Source organism: Gopherus evgoodei, chromosome 7, assembly GCF_007399415.2.
Source record: "Gopherus evgoodei ecotype Sinaloan lineage chromosome 7, rGopEvg1_v1.p, whole genome shotgun sequence".
Classification (NCBI taxonomy): domain Eukaryota; kingdom Metazoa; phylum Chordata; order Testudines; family Testudinidae; genus Gopherus; species Gopherus evgoodei.
The window spans coordinates 43,893,551-43,916,672 of NC_044328.1; the positions used below are offsets into that span (position 1 = coordinate 43,893,551).

Genomic DNA, 23,122 nt, shown 5'->3' on the forward strand with positions numbered 1-23,122 from the left:
ATGCTTGGAGCGCTAGTGCCTAGAGCCGGCCCTGACACACACACATGTATATTAGGCTGAGTTCAGGGACAAATCAAGTAAGCAAGACTCTGCTGCAAAGCATGCTGGGAAGTACCTTTGAAGTCACTGTGGTCGGTTCGAAAGGTCTGATGGCTTTGTTTGTTTGTTTTTTAGCAGGGTGTTAGACCTCTCCCTATGGGCTTCTTGAGTCAGTCTGCCAAGGCTGCAACAGTCATTATTTCGCTGTCTCATGTCGCCTCACTCTGTCTGCCTCATTCATTTGTTGCTATCAGTCACAAATCACTGTGGGGGAGGAGGGAGCGAGAGGAGGTGTCCATGAAGGGCTCCCCACCAGTTGCTAACACTTCTTGTTTGACCCAGGAACTCCCATCACAGTGCTCAATGGTCCAGTTCTAGCTTTGGACAGTGATCAGGGCATCAATGCACTGGTGAGGTACCAGCTGCTGGGGATGCCAATGGATCTCTTCATTGTCAACAACAGAACAGGTAAGCTAGCCACAGACACCCTGGTTATAAAGTGCCCTGCAAAACCGGCTCTGTCTGAAATAGAGAGCTACTGGGTAACATTGCCAGTTCCGAGGCACAGATGTTGGATTGCACTTGAGTCCAGTCTGCACCCTCTCTTGAAGTTGCCTCTTGGTGGTTGGTTTTTTTCTGGCTGACTTTTACTATCCTCCAGGTGTCATCTTGGTAAAACCTGGCAGAGTGATTGACAGGGAAGCCTTCCTGAACCCACGCCTTGAGCTCACACTGGTGGCAGAGGATGTTGGCAAGCTGAACAGCACTGCTAGGCTCACTGTGACCATACTGGATGATAATGACAACAGGCCATCGTTTAACCCAGCAGTGGTGACAGTGCAACTGCAGGAAAACAGCCCCCCAGGTCAGACTGATACCACTGTGTGGGAAGGAAATGGGACAGAGATGGAGATGGGGACTGGGATGGAGAAACCAGCCGTGGGGACATCAAAAGGACAGAAGATATCAGGGCTGGGAGGATTCAGGGTTTCAGTCTGTGAGGGTGAAGGGATTTTGCATAAAGGGAGTTTGGGGACTTGGGGACTATGTTTGCAGTGTCCTGCCAGTAGCATAACAGCTTACAGGTGAGGGGAGAAAGTCTCCTCTGTCCATAGTAATAATCATGGGAGACAAGACTTCAACTCCATCAAGGAGCTGTCCTACCCAGAGTGAAGCTCAGTTTCATTTTTTTCACAGAATTGCATGTTTCCTCTTTTCATAATGTAGGTGTGATGTGTTTGCATGGTGCACAGTCTGATTGCACACTCCAGACCACTGATGTCGCCATTGGCATAATGGGGTTGTGCACAGTAGGGCACTTCTCCATACTTCCAGTGACACCGAGAACATGATGTTCCTGTTGCCATCTGACTAATGTGGATTTGTACAGATAGTTCTGGTACTGCATGTCAAATGTTTACATACATGTATCAGAGTAGCAGCTGTGTTAGTCTGTATCCACAAAAAGAATAGGAGTACTTGTGGCACCTTGGAGGCTAACAAATTTATTTGAGCATAAGCTTTTGTGGGCTACGGCCCACTTCATCAGATGCATAGAATGGAACATACAGTAAGAAGTTATTTATACATACAGAGAACGTGAAAAGGTGGAAGTGGCCACCTTTTCATGTTCTCTGTATGTATATATATCTTCTCACTGTATGTTCCATTCTATGCATCTGATACAGTGAGCAGTAGCCCATGAAAGCTTATGCTCAAATAAATTTGTTAGCCTCCAAGGTGCCACAAGTACTCCTATTCTTTTTACATACCTGTATGTTCCTCAGTTTTCTCAATGTCATGGGTCGGACCCAGTAAGGAGAATTTGCCAATCATCTTTACAAAGTTGTCCGGGTTTTTTTCTTGTTTATATTACACCAGCAAGCTGGGATTTCTATGATTTCCCCTCTGCACTTTCCTCTGAAACCTGATGAATAAGCCAGACACCAGTTTGATTTTATCTGTGCCTTTATTTGCTTTACTTGCAGCTGTCCCTTGGTTTTTATCTGTGTGCTTGCAAGGGCTGTCACTTCCCATGCTTAGGGCATAGCTTAGGGAGGAGGAAATTTCCCTGTGTGGTAAAGCGTTACACAGTAGTCTAGTTTCAGAGGTACTAGAGCTTCATTTGCAGCCTCCAACATTGGCCACTCGCAGCGAGAGGATGGTGGACTAGATGAACCACTGGATTGTTCCAGCCTGGTGGTTCACTTGCTGAAAATGACCTAGAGGAATGAAAAAGTCTCAAATGTCAGAGTATGGGTTTCCTCCCCCCCAGGTTTTTCTGTCCTTCAGGTAATGGCTACAGATGCAGACAGTGGCCTCAACCAGCAGTTGAGCTACCGGATTGAGGGTGGAGCTCAGGATAAGTTCCTGATCAATGCCAACTCCGGAGTAATCCAAGTGGCCAACATCACCATAGATAGGGAAGAAAGAGACACCTACAGGCTGACAGTGATGGCTGTGGATTCAGGCATGCCTCCTCTCTCTGGCACCGCCACCGTCAACATCCTTGTTGATGATGTCAATGATTATCGGCCAGAGTTCATCAACCCAATCCAGACGGTCAGCGTGCTTGAGTCCGCAGTGCCTGGCACCATCATCGCCGAGGTCACAGCAATAGACAGAGATCTCAACCCCCGGCTAGAGTATTACATCATTGAGATTCTGGCCAAGGATGACACCAATGCTCTAGTGCTGGGTCAGCAAGGAGCATTTGCCGTGGATTTTAAAACAGGTACAAGAGCAAGAGAAACTGTTTGTATGGCTGAGCCTCTCTCTTCCCTCTTCTACTTCTTCCCATCCCTATCTGCTCTCTCTCGCTCACCCCCCCGTCATGCTTTCTCTCTCTGTCTTTCTTTAGCCCTTTATTGCTCTTGCCACCCTTCTCTGTCTTTTTCTTCCTTTCTCTTAAGTCTTTCTCACTCTTCTTGTCCTCTCTCTCAGCTGCACTTCGACAGCACTGCACTGCCAACTAACGAACTAACTAACTAAGCCTTTTCTTTTCTTTATGGCTCCCAGCCTGGAAGGTTTGATCTCTCTGTTTGTGTGTCAATCTCAGTCAGTCCTCTGTTCGCTTCATCCATTGTCTCCCTTCCATCTCAATCATAACCATGATCACTCTCATCACTGGCTGGGTGCTTGGCTGCCTCACGCTGTGAGGGAGCAGCCCTGACATACGCAGCTGGCTGTTGTTTAGCCTTCGCAGACTGAACGCAGACACCCACTCAGCAGCGGCTCGCTGGTGGGTGGGGGGAATCTTTCGGGTAAGTGATCTCTTGCTTGCCATGTTTTGGTGTATAGAGAGGTGGGTGTAAGGGACGTCTCACTTGCTGATGAGACCACAGTCCCAGATCGCACGCCTCCGGTCTCTTCATGACTCAGGGCCTTGTGCTGTGGAACAACAAGATTGACGTAGTGCAAGCTCAGGTGTGGAAAGCTGACTCATAAAAAAGGCAGATGAGACCTGCACGTCTCTCCCCCACGGCCATGACAAGGGCTTTGGGTGAAATAAAGGGCTAGATCCCCATCAGTGTGAAGCACTGTTGCTCTTTTGGCTTCAGTGGAGCTACGCAATTGACACCAGCTGAAGAGCTGACTCCAAAGTTCAGAATTGACTTCCTGACCCCAGCACAAACTCACCCAGTTGCTAAAACAGACTGATGTCTACTTAGCACCATCCTGAGACAGGGTGGTTTGGGTGTGCTTTTAGCAAAGAGCTGGATTTTTGCCTGTTGACTTTTTTCCTTTTAATCTATAAATGACATAGGGAAAGGCAGGAGGCCACCACACAGGTGCAGAGAGGCTTGTGGGGTAATAGAGGTCTTCCTGGGGTTGGTGCTGTGTGCCCCTCTGCCTAGAGGAATCAGGCAGGGCCGCTAGAGTTTGCAATCTATGTAAGTGGTGGTTTTCTTTCCTTTTCTGCTTTGCAGGAGCTGTGAAGGTTAAGTCCTCCCTAAACAGAGAGCTTGTGGCCACGTATGAAGTCACCATCTCTGTCCATGATAACGCCAGCGATGTTCTTGACCATTCCGTCAGCGTGCCAAATGGTAAGAGAACTCCTGCTGCAGACAGCTCACGTTCCAGTGTGAGAGTCGGGTTGGGCCGCAGATCAATTCAGGCTATGGCATTTTTGGCTAAGGACCTGGCTTCAAACCCTGTTGGTGGTTATGCCAGAAGGAAATGATGGATTCTCAGGCAAGGCCCCCAATGTCTGTATTTCCACATTATCAAACCATGCTGCAGTTTGGCATGATTGCAGCCTCTGCTAAGGGAGATCCCAGGAATAGAGTAAAAGCGGGTGTGCAGGTCAGGGCAAAGCAGGGACCCAGAACTAGAAAAGCAATAAATGCTGCATGAGGGAAATGATCTGATGGAGAGCAGGATTTGGGGGACCAAAACCTGGAATAGCAGAGGGTGCTTCCTCCATTTTATAGCTGCGTTATTTCTCCTGCTGATCCCGTGGGTTTATTTTTGAAATCTACTTTTTTCCCTTACAAAACAGCCCCCTGCTATATTGCAGGCCACATGCCGAAAGAAAGCTCACATGTGCTGTAACAGCAATAGGTTTTTTGTGACTGTGAGCGAAGTGCTGTTAGCCAGGAGGGTATATTGTGATCCGAGGGTATGCTTCATTGCATCTCTATTTCTACAGGCTGCTGGGAGGTCTGCTATTGGTAAGATACATGCTTATAATTGTTCAGGCTGGATATCCCAATCCATTCTAGCACTGCCTTAACCATGGCTTTCTTAGATTTTGAGTATGACTGAACTGGTATTTAATTTTGTTTAAATGTACCACACCTAGTGACACCCATTCCTGAGGTCACTGGTCCTGAGTTCTTGGATGCCTTGATGACCTACTACCTCTTGGGTAGGAAGACTCAGGCTCACCAACAGGGAAGCAGCAAAGGGGTCAATTGCCCAGGGGCCTGGACAATTTAAAAGAGCCCGGGGGCCCCTGGCCACTGCTGGCAGCTCAGTGTCATTAAGGCAGGCTTCCTGCCCACCCACACTCCGCACCACTCCCAGAAACGGCCAGCACAGCATGTCCCTGCAGCCCCTGGTGGGGGGGTCTCTGCATGCTACACCTGCTACAAGCGCCGACTCTGCGGCTCCCATTGACCAGAAATTGTGGCCAATGGGACCTGCAGGGGCGATGCCTGCAGGCAGCGGCGTGCGGAGACCCTCTGGCCTCCCCACCCTAGTAGCTGCTACTAGAGGGGCGTGCCAGTCGCTTTCGGGAGCCACCCAAGGTAAGTGCCAACCTCCTGACCCCTTCCTGCACCCCAGCCTAGAGCCTGCACTCCGCACCCCCTCTTGCATCTGAACCCCCATCCCAGAGCCCATACCCTGCACCCAAACTCCCTCCCAGAGTTCGACCCCTCACTCTCTCCCACACCCAAACTCCCTTCCTGAACCTGCATCCTCTCCCACACCCCAACCCCCCCCAGCCTAGTGAAAGTGAACGAGGGTGGGGGAGAGCTAGGAACAGAGGGAGGAGGGATGGAGTGAACAGAGGCGGGGCCTTGGAGAAGGGGCAGAACAGGGGTGTGGCCTCAGGGCAGGGGCCAGGTAGGGTCTTTGGGTTTTCACAATTAGACAGTTGGCAACTCTACCAGCTGAGCAAAAGCAGTGTAGCCAGCAGCTCGCTGGCTACCAGCCAGCACAGGTGCAGCACCACCCAAATATCAGGCGGACCACATCCGCGCGGTCATGGCTTGTGCATGCTGAGGGACCCATTGACTGTTCTGCCCTGGGGCCTGCAATTGCTGTCAGTGGGCCTGGGAAGACTCCATTGTTCTATCTAACAGCAGCTCTTTGAGAAAGCTATAAGTGATGGCAGCCTTGCAAAATTCTTACAAGAGTTTACCAGCCCAGGCCCAAGTGCCTTTTCCAGGATCATGATGATGAAAAACTACTCCTCTTTTACTTTCCTATCAGAGAAAATTACTTGCCCTGGGGCATGTGAATGACTAGAATTTTTCAAGTCTGCTGTAGGGTCTTTGAATAAGTCAGGCCCATCTTATTTCTGGAAGCAGCTGGTGGAACTTCGCTTCCCTTTTCCCAGCAATGAGCTAGGCATCAAAAACAGGCAAAGCAAGGGCTTCAGGCTGTGGGTAGAGCAGCTCCTGCAAAAGCCCAGAGCTGTCCATGAAGGAATGAATATTAAACTTAAACTTTCTGGCCAGGTCCTCAAATCAACTGAGCTCCGTTGACTTTAGTGGAGCTGCATAATTCCATCAGCAGAGGATCTGACACACCTCTTACTTACCTTCCCTCCTTTCTTTCTCTCTCTCCCATTCTCCACTTGCTTCTCTTTCATCCTGTCTCTTTTTCATCTGGTCCCCATCTATCTACTCTCACCCCCCATCTCTGCCTCCCTTGTCCTCACAGCTAAGCTGACAGTGAACATGCTGGATGTCAATGACAACACTCCCCGATTCCGTCCTTTTGGGGCCACCTATTTCACTGAGAGAATCGTGGAAGGGGCCACACCGGGGACCACCCTGATTTCCTTGTCTGCGGTGGACCCAGACAAAGGTGCCAATGGACAGATCACCTATGAGTTGCTGAACCTTTCACCTGAAGGCTATGCCCGACTTGAAGACCTCTCAGCAGGTAGGTGGGGGAATTTAGGAGTCCCTCTTCTCACCTGTGACCCTCTAAATCTTATCAAGGGGACAGCAGGGAGGGGATGAATGCAGATGCTGAGATGAGGACTAATCTGTTGGTGACCTTTGTACAATTCTGACACAGCCCATTTCACAGAGGACCAGATCACAGCCCTCCTTACTCACATTGAATGGTTCCTTATTTCACATGCCAAGAGATCACTGAAGGCATGACACTAATCACCAAGGCTGTCTCCTTACAGCTGTCAGCACCAGCATTGAACCGCTAACATGTTCTTAGACCAACTCTCCCTGTTCTCCCCCACCCTTGGCCCCCACAGCGGCACTGTTCAGAAAGTCTTGGTCAGCCTTGTTGAGCCCGATCTCAGTGGCGGTGAGGAAGTGATTGTCTCAAGCAGTGGAACCCATCCTATGAGAGTGTTCATGATCCATGCATATGTAGAACTATGGGAACCTCCTCTCCCTCCCTCCATAATGGACATTATAGAAATGAGATGACAGTTATCGGCCTGTCTTGTATGGCCAGGCCAGCAGTGAAAGGGCTCAGAGGCGTTCTCATTTCAGAGTCTACTCTCTCTAGGGAAGGTTATTGCAAATAGCACGGTGGACTATGAAGAGGTGCAATGGCTGAACTTCACTGTCCGGGCCTCAGACAATGGTTCTCCTCGGAGATCAGCTGAGATCCCAGTGTATCTCCAGATAGTGGATATCAATGACAATAATCCCATCTTCAGCCAAACGTCTTACCAGGTGAATGGGATTTAACAGTCAGACTGTGTATGTGTTGCTGGGGGCCGACGGAGTGGGAGGGGCACGTACCTGGCCATTGTGGCGGGCTGGATGTTTGCAGGTCAGAATATTGTGTACTACACAGTGCTTGCTAGTTAGAATCCCACGAGAACCATACACAAGGGAGAACAAAACACTAATAAAACCAAGGGCAAAGCTGCTGATTAGACACTTCTTCAGGGGTCTTTGTGCAAATGACAATCAGGCCCTAAATGTTTAGCTAAGATTCAATTGGCAGAATGTTAACCGTATGCTTCTGCTAAAATGGTAAGCAGTGAGGTAGATAATAATGTTGATATTTACCTTGTCATCAGTAGGTTCCAGAGTGAGCACCTAGTGAGGTGTGTATTCTATTTCCCACCTATCTCAGGGCCATTATTTCAGGCTCTTTCTCTGCACTCAGGATTAATAGGTGCTGAATTGAGTTCAGTTTTGGAGGGGTTGTTCCCATGCAGAAGTGTTGAAATGTTCATAGCATTTAAATGAAAGCTTAAAATTTTAAATGAAAGCTTAAAATTTGCAGAATCTGATGGTTAAAATTCAGAAAGTGTTTTAGACCCCACCCTCAAGCCCCAGAGCAGTACCTCCCCTGCATAAAAAGAGCAGAGGCCATTCACTCATCCTCCAAACACACTGATTTTTCTGAGTGCTTTGCTGCTTTTAGTGGTGTGTGGGTGGGTCAAACCCTCACTCTCCTAGGGTGACCAGACAGCAAATGTGAAAAATCGGGCTGGGGCTGGGGGGTAATAGGAGCCTATATAAGAAAAAGACCCAAAAATAGAGACTATCCTATAAAATCGGGACATCTGGTCACCCTACACTCATCTGTCCTCTCTCTCCTCCTCCTCTTTCTGCACTTGCAGAAGCCAATCTTTGAGGATGTCCCACTGGGTACAGTCATCCTGAGGGTCAGGGCCACTGATGCAGACTCTGGGCGCTTTGCCCTCATCCAGTACAACCTGGGAGATGGAGAGGGCAAGTTTGGGATAAATCCCAACACGGTAAGAGGTGAAGAATGGAGCTTTACTGCACTAACAACAGGGATATGGGACAGAAGCACTTTAAATGGGAGGGAACTGCTGCTGACAGAATGCCCTCTGGGGTCAAAATCTCATTATATCCTGGGAAACTGGGGGGAGGAGGAACTCTTAAAGTCCCCCTCCCCTTTTAGGAAAAAGGAGTCAAGCCTGAAGAAGGGAATTCTCCCCTTCCCTTCTGTCCTTCTTCTATTTCTGTTAAACTAATCACCTGGTATTAACCAGCAGTCAACTTACCACAGAAATGGCATGCAAACAGCCACTTGCTTTCTGAAGGTCTGCGTATTGCAGGGTGATATCTATGTCCTGTCAGCCCTGGACCGAGAGAAGAAGGATCACTACACGCTGACTGCTGTAGCAAGGGACAACCCTGGGGACATTTCCAGTAACCGTCGAGAGAACTCTGTGCAGGTACCACGCCACAACACTGGGATGGGTTTAAGATGCATCTTTATGCCATAGGTGTAAAACTCCATGGGTTTGTGTGCATTCTTTGAACTGTAGAAAGGCCTTTGCAGAGTACAGAATATGGGAGAAGAGAGCAGCAGAGTGTATGTGTGTGAGAGAGAGAAAGGGAGAGAGCGAGAGAGAGAGAGAGCATATGAGTCCAAGAAGGAAGTGGCAAAAGAAAAATCAGAGAGCAAGTGAATGAGGGAAATAGCACAGAAGCCCGAGGGGGGGAAAAAACAGTATAAAAGAGGAAGCGCCCACAAGAAAGTGCCAGCAGTTCAAGATGGGATCTCTTGGTGTTACCTTGGGCCAGAGTCATTGGTATGTTATACTGCAAGGGGACAATGTAGCATTTGAAGTGGTTACATGCCAGTGTCCAGACAAGCCCAGCAGTGCAGTTGTGCTAAATGGATGCAGCTGTGATCGTATCACATCTAATCTCTAGTAGTATGACTTTGCAAGTTTACCACAGTCTTTATTTTAAACCCCAGAAGATACAGTGTGGCCAAGAGATAGGAGCCTGCAGAATGCAGATCCCACTGGGCTATGTAGTGAGTATAGTAAGATACAGATCTCGGCTGTAATGAATATAAAGAGGATTTTTTTTTGAGGCTACTGGACACAGACAGACCCTGTAGTTCACTCGGGATCTCTAGCTCCCAGAACTGAATACAGCCAGAGCTGCCTAGAGTCATTGCACAGACTCTCTCTAAGTCCTGACCTTGGATCATGGAAGGGACTGCTGACCATGCTACAGGCTGCAGCTTCTTGGAAGTCAGGCATGGTGGAAAAGAAACTTAGTGGCTATGGCCTGGTCTACACTACGCGTTTATACCGAATTTAGCAGCGTTAAACCAAATTAACCCTGCACCTGTCCACACAACGAAGCCCTTTATTTCATTATAAAGGGCTCTTAATATCGATATCTGTACTCCTCCCCGGCGAGGGGAGTAGCGCTCAAATCGGTATTGCTACTTTGGATTAGGGTTAGTGTGGCCGCAATTCGACGGTATTGGCCTCCGGGAGCTATCCCACAGTGCACCATTGTGACCGCTCTGGACAGCAATCTGGAGTCGGATGCACTGGCCCGGTAGAAAGGAAAAGCCCCACGAACTGTTGAATTTCATTTCCTGTTTGCCCAGCATGGCAAGCTAATCAGCACAGGTGACCACGCAGAGCTCACCAGCACAGGTAATTATGCAGTCTGAGAATCAAAAAAGAGCTCCAGCATGGACCGCACGGGAGGTACTGGATCTGATCGCTATATGGGGAGAGGATTCCGTGCTAACAGAACTCCGTTCCAAAAGATGAAATGAAAAAGCATTTCAAAAAATTTCCAAGGCTATGATGGAGAAAGGCCGCACCAGGGACTCAGTGCAGTGCCATGTGAAAGTTAAGGAGCTCAGACAAGCCTACCAGAAAACCAAAGAAGCAAACAGAAGGTCCGGGGCAGGGCCGCAGACGTGCCGCTTCTACACTGAGCTGCATGCAATTCTAGGGGGCTCCGCCACCAGTACCCCACCCCTGTCCATGGATTCCGAGTTGGGGGTAATCTTAGCTGTGCCTGAGGATTCTGTGGACGGGGAAGATGAGGAGAGGGAGGAGGAGGATGAGCTTGCAGAGAGCCCACAGCCCTCCGTTCTACGCAATGGCCAGGAGCTTTTTCTCAGCCTGTCAGAAGTGCCCTCCCAGCCCTCTCAAGCCACTATCCCAGACAATGAAGCTGTGGAAGGGACCTCTGGTGAGTGTACCTTGTAAATGTAAAACATGGTTTAAAAGCTAGCGTTTTTTAATGATTAATTTGCCCTGAGGACTTGGGATGCATTTGCGGTCAGTACAGTTACTGGAAAAGTCTGTTAACATGTCTGGGGATGGAGCAGAAATCTTCCAGGGACATCTCCATGAAGCTCTCCTGGAGGTGCCTTTGCAGAAGGTTTCTGGGCCAGGCAGCCTTATTCCGTCCTCCATGGTAGGACACTTGACCACGCCATGTATTTAGCAAGTAATCTGGTATCATTGCATGACAAAGCCTCGCTGTGTATGGTCCCGGTGTTTGCTGGCATTCAAGCAACATCCGTTCTTTATCTCGCTGTGTTATCCTCAGGAGAGTGATATCGTTCATGGTAATCTGATTGAAATTCAGGAATTTAATTAAGGGGACAGAGATGGCCATTCCTATTGGGCTGTTTGCCTGTGACTTAAAAGAAATCCTTTCCTGCAGTTAGCCAAGCAGGGGGAGGAGGAGGGGATTATTGGCGCTGAGCTTTTTTGCTTTTGGCTAACAGGGATTCCCTGCTCCCAGCCACGCGGTAGATGGGGGAGTGGCTAGTAGCGATCTTCCATGATACCAGCCACGTGGTGGGGGGGTGGGCTAACAGCGATCTTCCAAGATACCAGCCACGCAGTGGGGGGAGGGGTAAAGCAATCATCCCAGAGAATTGGATGGGAGGGGCCTGGTGCTGCACGTTAACGGGAAAGAAGCAGCACTCAACAGGCTTTGCTTGCTATTTGGGAAAGGAGGGCGCTGGATATATGAAGGCTGCAGAAGCCGAAAGACAATGGCTTACCATGGCCTCATGCAAGCCGAATTTTGCTGCCCGGACCTGCGTCTGTGTGATCTCTAACACCAAAGCCGCAGGCACTCAATATTATGAGGCAAAATGCGACCTTGTACTGAAATAGCATGTGCTATGTAAGGTGAATAGAGTTGTTCACAGTGAAAGAGTATAACCATTGTTCTGTAAAATGTATCTTTTTAAATGCTTCTCTCCCTTTTTTCCCTCCCTCCTGCAGCTGCAAATTTTTCAAGTCTTCCTCCTCCTTCCCGAAGGCTATCTCAGATAAGGCGGTGGAAAAGAAAGATACGAGATGAAATGTTCTCAGAAATCATGGAAGTGACCTGCAATGAAAGAGCTTATTTGAATGAATGGAAGAATGTGGTATCAAAGTACAGGAAAGATGCCAGTGACCGTGAGGAGAGGAGGGATGAACGTGAAGAGAGGAGAGACGCTCGAGATGATGACAGGTGGCGGCAGGAAGATCAGCGGTGGCGGGATGCAACTCTGGGGCTGCTGCGTGATCAAACTGACATGCTCCAGCGTATGGTGGAGCTTCAGGAATGGCAGCAGGATCACAGAGTGCTGCTGCAGCCCCTGTATAACCACCCTCTCCGCTCACCATGTTCCTTAGCCGCCTCCACCCACCAGACGACTAAGAACGCGTGGGGGGAAGCTCCGTGCACCTGCCCATTCCACCCCAGTGGACAGCCCAACCAAAAGGCTGTCATTATTTTGAAATTTTTTTAGTGGCCTTTTCCTGCCCTCCTATCCTCCTCCCCAAATCCCACCTGGGCTATCTTGTCGGTTTTCTCCCTCTTTTTATAATTAACTATAAAGAATACATGATTTTTAAACAAGAGTGGCTTTATTTCCTTAGAAAGCAAGCTGTGATCAAAGGGGGAGGGTGTGTGGCTTACAGGAAATGAGTCAATCAAGGGGTGGGGGTTTCATCAAGGAGAAACAAACACAGCAGTCACACCGTACCCTGGCCAGTGATTAAACTGGTTTTCAAAGCTTCTCTAATGCACACGCTTCCTGGTGTGCTCTTCTAATCGCCCTGGTGTCTGACTGCGTGTAATCAGCGTCCTGGTGTTTTCTCTCAGCCTCCCACTCCACCATAAAGGTCTCCCCTTTACTCTCACAGAGATTGTGGAGCACACGGCAAGCAGCAATAACAATGGGGACATTGGTTTGGCTGAGGTCTGAGTGAGTCAGTAATGTGCGCCAGCGAGCCTTTAAACGGCCAAATGCACATTCTACCACCATCCTGCACTTGCTCAGCCTGTAGCTGAACAACTCCTGACTACTGTCCAGGCTGCCTGTGTATGGCTTCATGAGCCATGGCATCAAGGGGTAGGCTGGGTCCCCCAGGATAACTACAGGCATTTGAACATCCCCAACTGTTATTTTCTGGTCTGGGAAGTAATTCCTAGTGGTGCTTGGAGACATGGCAATGGCCATTGTTATTTCTAGAGTCAGTCAGCATTTTGTGTAACAAAATGAAATAGAGAGCAAGAAGGAGGATAGAAGTATTATGGAAGAGGAGATATTATTGTCTGATAGGGTCACTGTGGGTTCTCTGCCCCTTTATGTGCCTTTATCCACATGACCAGTTTGCTTTCACTTCAGGTGTTGATTACGATTCTGGACATCAATGACTTCAGGCCCCAGTTTGCCAAGCGACAGTTCAGCACCAGCATGTATGAAAATGAGCCAGCAGGGACATCTGTGATCACTATGACAGCCACGGACCTCGATGAGGGTGACAATGGAGTGGTGACCTACAGCATCGAGGGTCCTGGAGTGGGTATGTGGCCCCACTAGCAAAACTAGGCATTTAGGAGGTGGGAGAGGCACAAAGGATGTTTCCAGAGAGAGATGGAAAATACAGAAACACAGAATTAAAATTGGAGAGATCTAAGAGAACACAACAACCAAATCATTTTTCCCATTTCACATGCTAAGAAGTTATCATTGGGGCCATATGCACACACAGTGGCTGCACCACAGAATATTCTGTTCCCTTCGAGGTCATGCAGTGCAGCCCTGCAGACCTTTCCACTTCTGCTCAGGCTCCGATTCTCTCTTGTCTACCACACCCAAGGCTTCCCCTTCCCAGACTTCCTAGTTACACAAATGTAAACTGTTTCCCGAGTTCCTGCTCTTGGAGTGGGCCCGCTGTACATCATCTTACATAAATAAAAACCAGGAAAGGGTGGAGGGCAGGTTGTTTTTTGAGGTGGATGCTGACAGAGGATTCCAGAGTATTAAGTATCACTCGGGGGTGGTAGGTACAAGGTCAGAGCCTGCATGTGTATATAGAAAAGGGAGGGAAAACCCCACTTTTCTGAAACCTGTGTGTTCATCCCCAATTTGCCGCAGTATCAAGAGGGCTGCAAGTGGAATAGAGGAGGAACTGAAAATAACAGGAGAACACCTATGAGCTTTAAATCTTTCAGTGAGATCAGCCACAGCCTCTCTGCGGCTTTAAGGGATTCTCTGAAACGCCAACATGCCACTAGGATGTCAGCACTTCAGAGCATATGTATCTGGAACAGGGATAAGGTTGTAGGGTCCTGAAGCCTGCAGTGATTCAGATTTAGTGTGGTGATATGACTGAGGATGCTGCAGCCAATGATTTTCAACCAGTGAACTATGGTGTATTCAGCTGTCTGCCAGAATCCCTTAGCTGGCTAAACTACTTCATTCTCCCAGCCCGGTTCCTAGTTTATACCATACAATAATTTATAATACTCCTGCAGAGAGCCCAGAGTGATAGATTTGTCTCTTCTGTCCCCAGAGGCCTTCAAGATTGATAAAGACTCCGGGCTCATCACATCCCAAAGACACCTACAGTCTTATGAGAGGTTCAATCTGACAGTGGTGGCAACAGACAAAGGCAGACCACCTCTGTGGGGAACCACCATGATCCAGGTGGAGGTCATTGACATTAATGATAACCGGCCAGTGTTTGTCCGGCCACCCAATGGCACCATCCTGCATATTAAAGAGGTAAACTCTGCTAACATGGTGCAGTGGTGTAGATGTCTGAACTGGTGATTACTGGAACTGTGTCATTAAGATGACAACAGAGGGGCTTGTACTGGAAGATGCAAAACCAGGAGAAGCAACTGTGTCCCCACTAACTTAGACAGCAATGTCATGTAACAAGCCAGATTTCCAAAGGAGCAATCCATTAGCTATTGTGATCCTAGTTTTGACTGACTCTTTGATCAGATATCTCACTGTAGCCTGCTAGAACCTGTCCCTGTAGAACCTGTACCTACCAGAGGGTCTCATGAAGGGTTCAAGGAGAGCAAATTACTGGGAACTGTCAGGGGAGCTTTAGGGAACTGAAACTTCAGGAGACAAGCAAAATAAACAAACCACTGATCAGAGTGTGCCAAGTGTATTTATAAATGAGGTCTTCAATCTGGGGACTGGAACACTGACATTTTAAATAGTTTATTGTCTACGTGAAGCTCTGCTTAGCTCATACAGAACCCAGATAGACAATGAGGCTGTTTTTCAGGTGTAGAAAATGATGCCTTTGTTGGTGTTCCCGGACTCCTTTGGAAGCTGTCCTGTATACTCCTGCATGTCTGAAGCTGTAACAACTGCCTTGGCCACCAGATAGAAGCATTGCAAACAGACGAGAGAGCTAGGGATATTGTCGGTAGTGCAGATGTACAGTGGAGATGTGCATGAATTGTACTGGTGTGATTTAAGCCAGCATTTTGTCCTGGATCACCTTACAGTTCATAGCAGGGACTCTCTTGAAATGTTTGTGGGTGTTCACAGAAACAGACAGGGCCCCCATAAAGTACTTTGCAGGCCACTCTTCTTGTCATGGTCTGTAGAGAGGGGAGTTGGGAGATTTATTGGCGTGTGTTCCCCCTGTACATGGATTGATATTCTGCTCATGTGTGTGAATAGGAAATACCTCTCCGGTCCAATGTGTATGAAGTCTATGCCACAGACAAGGATGAGGGTCTCAATGGAGCTGTACAGTACAATTTATTGAAAACTGGAGCAGGGAATAAAGACTGGGAGTACTTCAGCATCGACTCCAGCAGTGGACTCATCCAGACAACAAGGAGGCTCGACCGAGAGAAGCAAGCAGTGTACAATGTAAGTCTGGGAAAAGGAGTGGTGGCTGGGACATGGATTTAGTCCACATGCTTGTTTGTCCATATCACAAAACTGTTACCAAGTTTGTCCTTCTCTGTCTCAGACCTGGCATCACAGGGAATGAACCATATTATCATTGAGGGAGAGTTGTATGGAGGCTCAGGACTGGTCATGCAGCAGAAAAGGACAGGGGTACACTGGCAGATCTGTGGGTGGACACAGGACTGCAATAGCTGGGGTTGTTAGCAGGTCAGGATGGAAACCTTCCCCCGAGTGGTATGGGTGAGTCCTGCACAATGGTTGATCTCACTGTGTTAGGCTCTCTCTCTGTGCATTTCCCACTTTCACAATTAAAATCTCACCTCTCAAATAATAAAAATAGCAAGCAGCAGTAACTTAGAAACTGCAAGTCCTGATGATGAACTGTTTCTCTGACACTTTGGTGTATTCCTCCCAACCCTTGTCCCTGTCCAACTGTGGCCTTGGGCTGCTGTGTGCCATTGCAACTCCCCCCCAAAGAAATCATCTGGCAATCCAGCTACATTTAGGGTGTTACGCATGCCGCATTCAGGCCTTTAGAGAGGGGGTTAAATGTTGGAGCTGTACATTTTTCAGCTTGTGGTAATTTTAGGTCTACAGCTCACCCCAGGCTGCTGAGCACAAACCTCCCTAGTTTATCAAATGTATCAAAAGATTTACCAGCCTGACAGCTGAGGGAAACATGATATTAATACATTCTCCGATTCCACGCCGTTTGCTCCAAGATATAGGGTCACTGTTATCTTTCATTTGCTATACCTAGCCCAGAAAAAACCTCTTCTATCAGCCTTCACCTTTTTCTCAGTCCCTAACTGTCCCCGTGCCTCAGTGGGTGACAGCTGAGAGAGCCAAATTCAGGACGAAGTGCTGAGAAATAGGGCAGACTCACCCCAAAGTGGTGGCTATTCTATCAATAGGTTATACCAAGCCAGTAACAAAAGTGAATTTCTCTCTCACCGCATTGGTTAGCAAGAAGCCAAAGCTGCAGTCTCCTTAGGCACCGGCCCTCATCTCACCACCCAGACACTGGACTCTATGATGACGGTTACTGAAAAGTAGTTTAATCACATAGAGGGTCCTTCTAATCCCAAGAGATCAGCCACATAGACGGGTCAATATATAACTCAGATCTTAGTCTGCAATCACGCTAATGCTAATCCTTTTAATAACTAAAACTAAAGGTTTAAAACGAGAGTTCATAATGGCTAACAGATCATATGCATACAAATAGTTGCAAAGTCCTTACATCAGGTTTGTAGCAGTGATGGAATAAACTGCTAACTTGTAAGTCTCCCTGGTAATTTCCAGAAGATTGGAAGGTCCTCAGTCCATAGTTCAAAATGGTCCTTTTAGTTGTAAGTCCATAGTCCACAGAATCAGGGCAGGAAGGGGCAAAATGGAGATATCTCAGGGATCTTTTATATCCTCTACCACATGCCTGGAAATTTATTGTCTCAAGATGGAGTCCAGGGTCCCCTGAGCATATCACATGTCCTTATAGGGCTTGATGACTCACAGGGTGTAGCCATTGCCCATATTCTTGCTGAGGCATCCACTGGAAGATCTATCTGGGCAGAATGAGGCTTTTCTATGGCCCATTGTGAGGGCCAAGTGTCTTTGATGGCCCATCAATACATTACTCTCTGGCCTTAATGTAAATTTTACCTGGTGGGTGTTACCCAGGAATGCAACACACATGTATGATTTCACTACATAGCCAATATTCATAACTTCAGATACAAAAATGATACATGCATATAAATAGGATAATCATACTTTGTGAACCATAACTTTTCCATTGACACCTTACATGACATACTTTGTACAAGAGTTGTTGCAATTGTCTAACAGTGATAATATCAATGATAAATGTTCATATTCAATCATACAGCATCACACTAACTTTTTGGCTTGCAGTAGGGCCCCCTCATTTGCTAGTGTTTTGCAAAGTCTTAAAAGGCAAGCGTGTTTCCAAAGTTGTATGTGTGTTTCTCCTGCAGCTGATCATCGTGGCATGTGACCAGGGCCAACCCGCATATGAGACCATGCAGCCTCTCCAGGTGGCACTGGATGACATTGATGACAATGAGCCCATCTTCCTGAGACCACCTGTAAGCAGAGCTATCTTGTCCCCTTGCAGTGGACAGTTCTAGGTGAAGGCACTATCCGAGTATGTCTACACAAGGATAAAAGACCATGGCTGGCCTGAATCAGCTGACTTGGGCTCGGGTTGTAGAGACATTCAGGATTGGGCTGGAGCCCGAGCTCTAAGACCCGCCACCTCCAAGGATCCCAGAGCTTGGGCTCCATCCCAAGCCCGAGCATCTGCACAGTGGTTTTCACTCCCGGAGCCCGAGCCCCGCAAGTCCAAGTCCAGGGCAGCCATGGGTTTTTGATCTCTGTGTAGACGTAGGACACACTGAAGTTAGTGAGACAGCAAACAGTTAATGTGCTAAGTGAAATGAACATTAGCCACAAAAACAAAAATTCTCGTCTCAATCCAGCTGCCAATCCTGAGCCTTCCCTATGGTGCCTGGGGGGTGCAGTGTGTAGTATATGTGATGAGTAATGCGGTCCCTAGGGATTAACTGAAGCCTTTGGTGTTACTTGAATTAAGTTTGTTCTGATTTGTCTATTGTTAGCATTTTAAGGCAAAGAGAGAGAAAGTCTCCAATCCATGAGGTCAGAGTGAGCTCTATAACATTGTGATTGTTGTTTATTCTTACTACTCTACTGCCTTCCCCTGTAACACTCCTTCTCTTCTCCCTGGGCCCACGCTGGCAGAGAAGTAGCCCTTGGTATCAAGCTCTGTCTGTTCCTGAACATTCCCGCCCTGGTACCATTGTGGGGAATGTCACTGGTGCTGTGGATGCAGATGAGGGCTCCAATGCCATCGTCTATTACTTCATAGCAGGTAGAGTTGCTTCCCTTCTTAGGTTCTCTGCGGGTTGTTTATGTTGTGCTGCTGCTTTAATTTTGGATCAGTTAAGGGCTTATTTACACACTTAAAACGCTATTGTGGCACAGCTGCACCACTGCAGCACTTCAGTGTGGATGCTACTTATGCCGATAGAAGGGTTCTCCCATCGGCGCAGGTAATCCATCTCCCCAAGAGGCAATAGCTAGGTCAATGGAAGAATTGTTCTGTTGACCTAGCACTGCCTGCACGGGGACTTAGGTCGGTTTAACAAGGCTGCTCAGGGGTGTGGATTTTGTCCACCCCGATCGACATAGATAAACTGACCTAATTTTCTAGTGCAGACCGGGCCTCAGTGTTGGTGAAGGTGCAGGACAGAGCGCAATACCTAGAGCCAGGCATAATGACAGCTGCTGTGCAAGCTTCATCAACGCCTCTCTGTCCCAGCACCTACATCCTGACCTTCACCAGCCCCTAGCTATTCCAGCCTTATGACCCCTAAACTCTGCTATTGCATCGCAATCTCGGCTGGGAGCAAAGCTGCAATTCTAGCCCTTGGACCATCACACAGCCCTGAAGATACTCCTTGATCTTAACTTGCAACTCTGCTGCTATTCCAAGGGTGATTTAAAATGGCTTAAAATCGAGGTGGATGGACAATCATGTCAACTCACTGCCTTTAGAAACTTACAGGATGTGTGTCCAGGTTTCTACCTAGATCTCTTCAGATGGGCCCCACAGATGCCATTTCCTGCCTGGGGGGGCTGTACTGTTATGTTAGCTATTGCAGAGGCAGAGGGCATCCATGGTCCTAAAATAAAATCCATAAGGTATTGCTTTGCCCTGGCACGAACACAACTTTGCTTCTGTAAATGTAGTAGTGGCAGTGCCTGCTCTCCTTACCCTGTGAAAAATGCAGCTGTCACACAGAGCAGGTTGCTAGTGGCACAGTATCACATTCCATCTGACAATGTGACACTCCATACCAAGGCCCCAACACATCTTACCAGGCATATGGCATGAAGCTGCATCACTAAGCCAGAGAAACACTATCCTGCTGTTTCATGGGTTAATTAGGAGCTGAAAAAAGGGAATGTCAGGAAAGTTGCTTGTAGCAGGGTGCCATAATAAGGCAACTGGCATGTGTGTGCACGTTGACAGCTGTTTAAACCTTTGGCAGGGAGATGTGAGTCCTTACGTGAACTCAGTGATGTTTCACACAGTGACAGCCTATTCTGGTGAGCACATTTCTTGGGGGATAGTTTTTAAACCTCTTTCAGACGATGAGAAACTCAGCGCATGAGTTGAATTAAAGAAAATGAAACAATTAAACTGAAAGGCCAGCTCAGCTGGGAGGAAGGAGAAGAAAGGGACAGAGAAAGTCGAGTGGGAGAAAGAGACAGACAGACGTCCACTTTATAGGCTTGATATTCATGGAGTAGACACAAACACACACACACACACACAGCTTGTGAGACCTTTCCTAGCACCCTCCGTGCCACACAGGAACATCCCAGGTGAGAGCTGTGGTATCAGTTGTGTGGCCTTCATGTATGCATCTCATGGGGGACTTGTTGACCCCTCCCATCTGCCTTTTCCTAGCAGGTTTAGAGGTATTTATGCAGAGGACTATTCATACATAAGAGGCTATCCAAAGAGGGAAGTGGATGTGAGGTAGCATAGTAAGGAGAACGCGAGGAGCCATTGTCATGGCATCAGTAGGGCTAATTCTAGGAGATACAGAAATGGATCCAGAGTGTTCCATTTATATCCTGCTATGTGTTAAAATATCATATGAATTCCTAAGAACTGGTGATGTTTTAGACCTTAGGGTTCCTTCGTGTTAGCAGAACCAGAATCAGGATTCATAAGCAGACTCAGTGAGCTGTGCTGGGAAGGGAATGTATTTTACTGGGTGTTTGTAAAAGATCTGTAAATGTATGGAACTAGAAACATTATTTTGAAATGTTTTCCTGTGAGGACAAGGAGACCTGGACACCATTTCTGGGCCTGACTGGAGTGGACCCAATGTAATCCTGTGGGAAGGGAGGGCAATCTGGGGAAAGGCCAGGTTTATGGTCTGAACTGGACTTCTGTGCCCATCTGTGCTCCTCATCTATGTACCAGATCCAAAAGGGAAGTTTTAGGGCACAGGTAAGACTGACTTGCATTCCATTTACCCTTCCTAGCTGGTAACAGGGAGAACAATTTCAAGTTAAGCCAGGAGGGGAAGCTGCAGGTGCTACGAGACCTGGATCGAGAGACAGAACCCTATTATTCCATCATTGTCAAAGCCTCCAGTAACAGGAACTGGACACCTTCTAGGGGTCACAGGGCAGCCAGAATCCAGGCCTTGGACCCCAGCACAGATACCACTCTGCAAGAAGTCCGGATCTTTCTGGATGATATTAATGATCAGCCTCCCCGATTCTCTAAGTCAGAATACACAGCAGGTAAGGGGTGGTGTTACGAGAAGATGTCCAGCTGGTTAGTTGACTGTTTTCCCTGGGTAAAAACAGAGGCTGCCATTTAAGGATACAAGCTCAGGTCCTGAGCATCCTGGGCTGGTGAGGGCTGAGATTACTGTGGCCTGGGATGAGAACTATTGCAAGGAAAACTGTACAAGAGGAGGAATCCAAACTTCTCCAAGGAGATAGTGGAGGGGACCTGGATTAACCCACCAAGCTAAGCTCCATTCCCAAAAACCTGCCATACTGCACAGCCAATTACAATCTACCAGCAAAGCCCTGGACAGCAGCAGGCGATTATACTGTCAGCTGCAAGCTTCCCAGGGAGGTTCACTTGCTGATGAAGACTGTTTGACACAGGAGCCTGTCTGTGCAGCTCCATTATAGCCCTGGCTTCTTTCCCTCTTTGGGAAAGATTACTGGCAAAGCCAGGAAAACTGAACAGGTTCAGGGGTCAAATGGGCATATTGTCTATAGGACTGATAAGGAAACTTCTTGGCAAGAGGTTATTTGGAGGGTGGAAGGGTTGAGGGATCCCTCTTTGCCATGATGGCAATTGGCATTTTCAGGGGAAACTCTTCCTTACAGTACCTCCTTACTCCAGGGGGTGTGGCCCGAGATTCATTTACATACCCTACTCCATTTTCTTCTCTTCCTTTCCTGTCCCCCACCCCCAAAAGGGGTTGCGACGGATGCCAAGGTGGGTTCAGAGCTGATCAGGGTAGTGGCACTGGACTCTGATGTGGGGAACAATAGCTTGGTCTTGTACAACATCCTGGGGATCCATTACATCAAGCAGCACTCCAATGACTCGGAGGAGGTGGGCAGCATCTTCAGTATTGGTAAGTACCCATTTGTCACCACAGGAGCCTCAAGCAGAGATGTTCTCACTAGACAGCACAGAGATCCAAAGGTTCTCATTCCTCTCCCTCCCACACATAACCAGGGACCGAAATGACAGTTAGCTAGTCCGAGTGGGGAAGTTTAAAGGTGCCATATGTTTACAGCCAGACCTCCCATCTCAGATTTCTTTTGTTTCACGTGTGATCCTCCCACAGCAGTGGCTGAAATTGATGCACTGTTTCTGTGGCTCAGAGTGGGTACGCAGAGCTGTCCACCACACAGATAGGGAGCATCTTTTTCTTTTTCTCATTTCTTCTTCTATGGCTTCAACAGTCCCGCGCTGGGTTTGCGTGAGGAGGCAACAGCCTCCAAGGCACAAGGAGAGGAATAATGTTCACACCGGAGATGATGTTATGGGCCAGGTTATATGCTATGGATAAATCCCCATCCAGCCCAAGCAGCACAAAGGAAGCTGAGAGTCTATTTATTTACTGATGGTCATCTAAAATTATTGGGCTAATTCTTGATTGGCTCTCCCCAAAGGTAACTTGGATGGAATCCTGCGAACTTTTGACCTTTTCACAGCCTACAACCCTGGCTATTTTGTGGTGGACATCATGGCTTCAGACCTAGCAGGGCATAATGACACTGCCATTGTCGGAATCTACATCTTGCGTGATGACCAGCGGGTGAAAATCATCATCAACGAGATCCCAGACAAGGTGCGGCAGTTTGAGGAAGAGTTCATCAGTCTGTTGTCCAACATCACAGGAGCCATTGTCAACACAGATGACGTGCAGGTAATAACAGCTCCTGGGCCATGCACATACCCTGATGTGCCATAACATGGCTCACGCTGCTTAGAATCTGGGACTAGATGTAGAGGATGGATCACTTGAAATTGCCCTGTTCTGTTCATTCACTCTGAAGAATCCGGTCACTGTCGAAAGACAGGATACTGGACTAGATGGACCATTGGTCTGACGCCGTGTGGCCATTTTTATGACTTACAACAGAAATCCAGCCACAAAGTGATTGATCTATCACTGATGGTTCAAGAACCCCCCTTATTTTATTTTTAACTGGTCTCCCGTGAAACAGGAGCAGAATGTGTGCCCTGTTCCTTCCACCACCCACCATCATGAACTCTAGTGGCAGCAGAGAGGGATCCAATCTTCTGCAGCACTTTTGACATCTAATGTCTCTGTATAGAAAGTTA

The 23,122-nt window shown here is 48.0% G+C and overlaps 1 protein-coding gene across 1 annotated transcript in view; it reads left to right on the forward strand.

The window, feature by feature from the left end:
- CDH23 (cadherin related 23) overlaps window positions 1-23,122 on the forward strand; it is a 536,798-nt gene that overhangs the window by 504,195 nt on the left and 9,481 nt on the right. Inside the window, exons 45-60 of the mRNA XM_030571362.1 lie at window positions 382-507; window positions 701-904; window positions 2,315-2,773; window positions 3,969-4,085; window positions 6,433-6,657; window positions 7,252-7,421; window positions 8,324-8,461; window positions 8,789-8,908; window positions 13,135-13,312; window positions 14,306-14,517; window positions 15,442-15,636; window positions 17,676-17,786; window positions 18,460-18,589; window positions 20,782-21,045; window positions 21,741-21,902; window positions 22,447-22,703. Coding sequence (XP_030427222.1) covers window positions 382-507; window positions 701-904; window positions 2,315-2,773; window positions 3,969-4,085; window positions 6,433-6,657; window positions 7,252-7,421; window positions 8,324-8,461; window positions 8,789-8,908; window positions 13,135-13,312; window positions 14,306-14,517; window positions 15,442-15,636; window positions 17,676-17,786; window positions 18,460-18,589; window positions 20,782-21,045; window positions 21,741-21,902; window positions 22,447-22,703 — 3,068 coding nt within the window. The remainder of the gene's footprint in view (window positions 1-381; window positions 508-700; window positions 905-2,314; window positions 2,774-3,968; window positions 4,086-6,432; window positions 6,658-7,251; window positions 7,422-8,323; window positions 8,462-8,788; window positions 8,909-13,134; window positions 13,313-14,305; window positions 14,518-15,441; window positions 15,637-17,675; window positions 17,787-18,459; window positions 18,590-20,781; window positions 21,046-21,740; window positions 21,903-22,446; window positions 22,704-23,122) is intronic.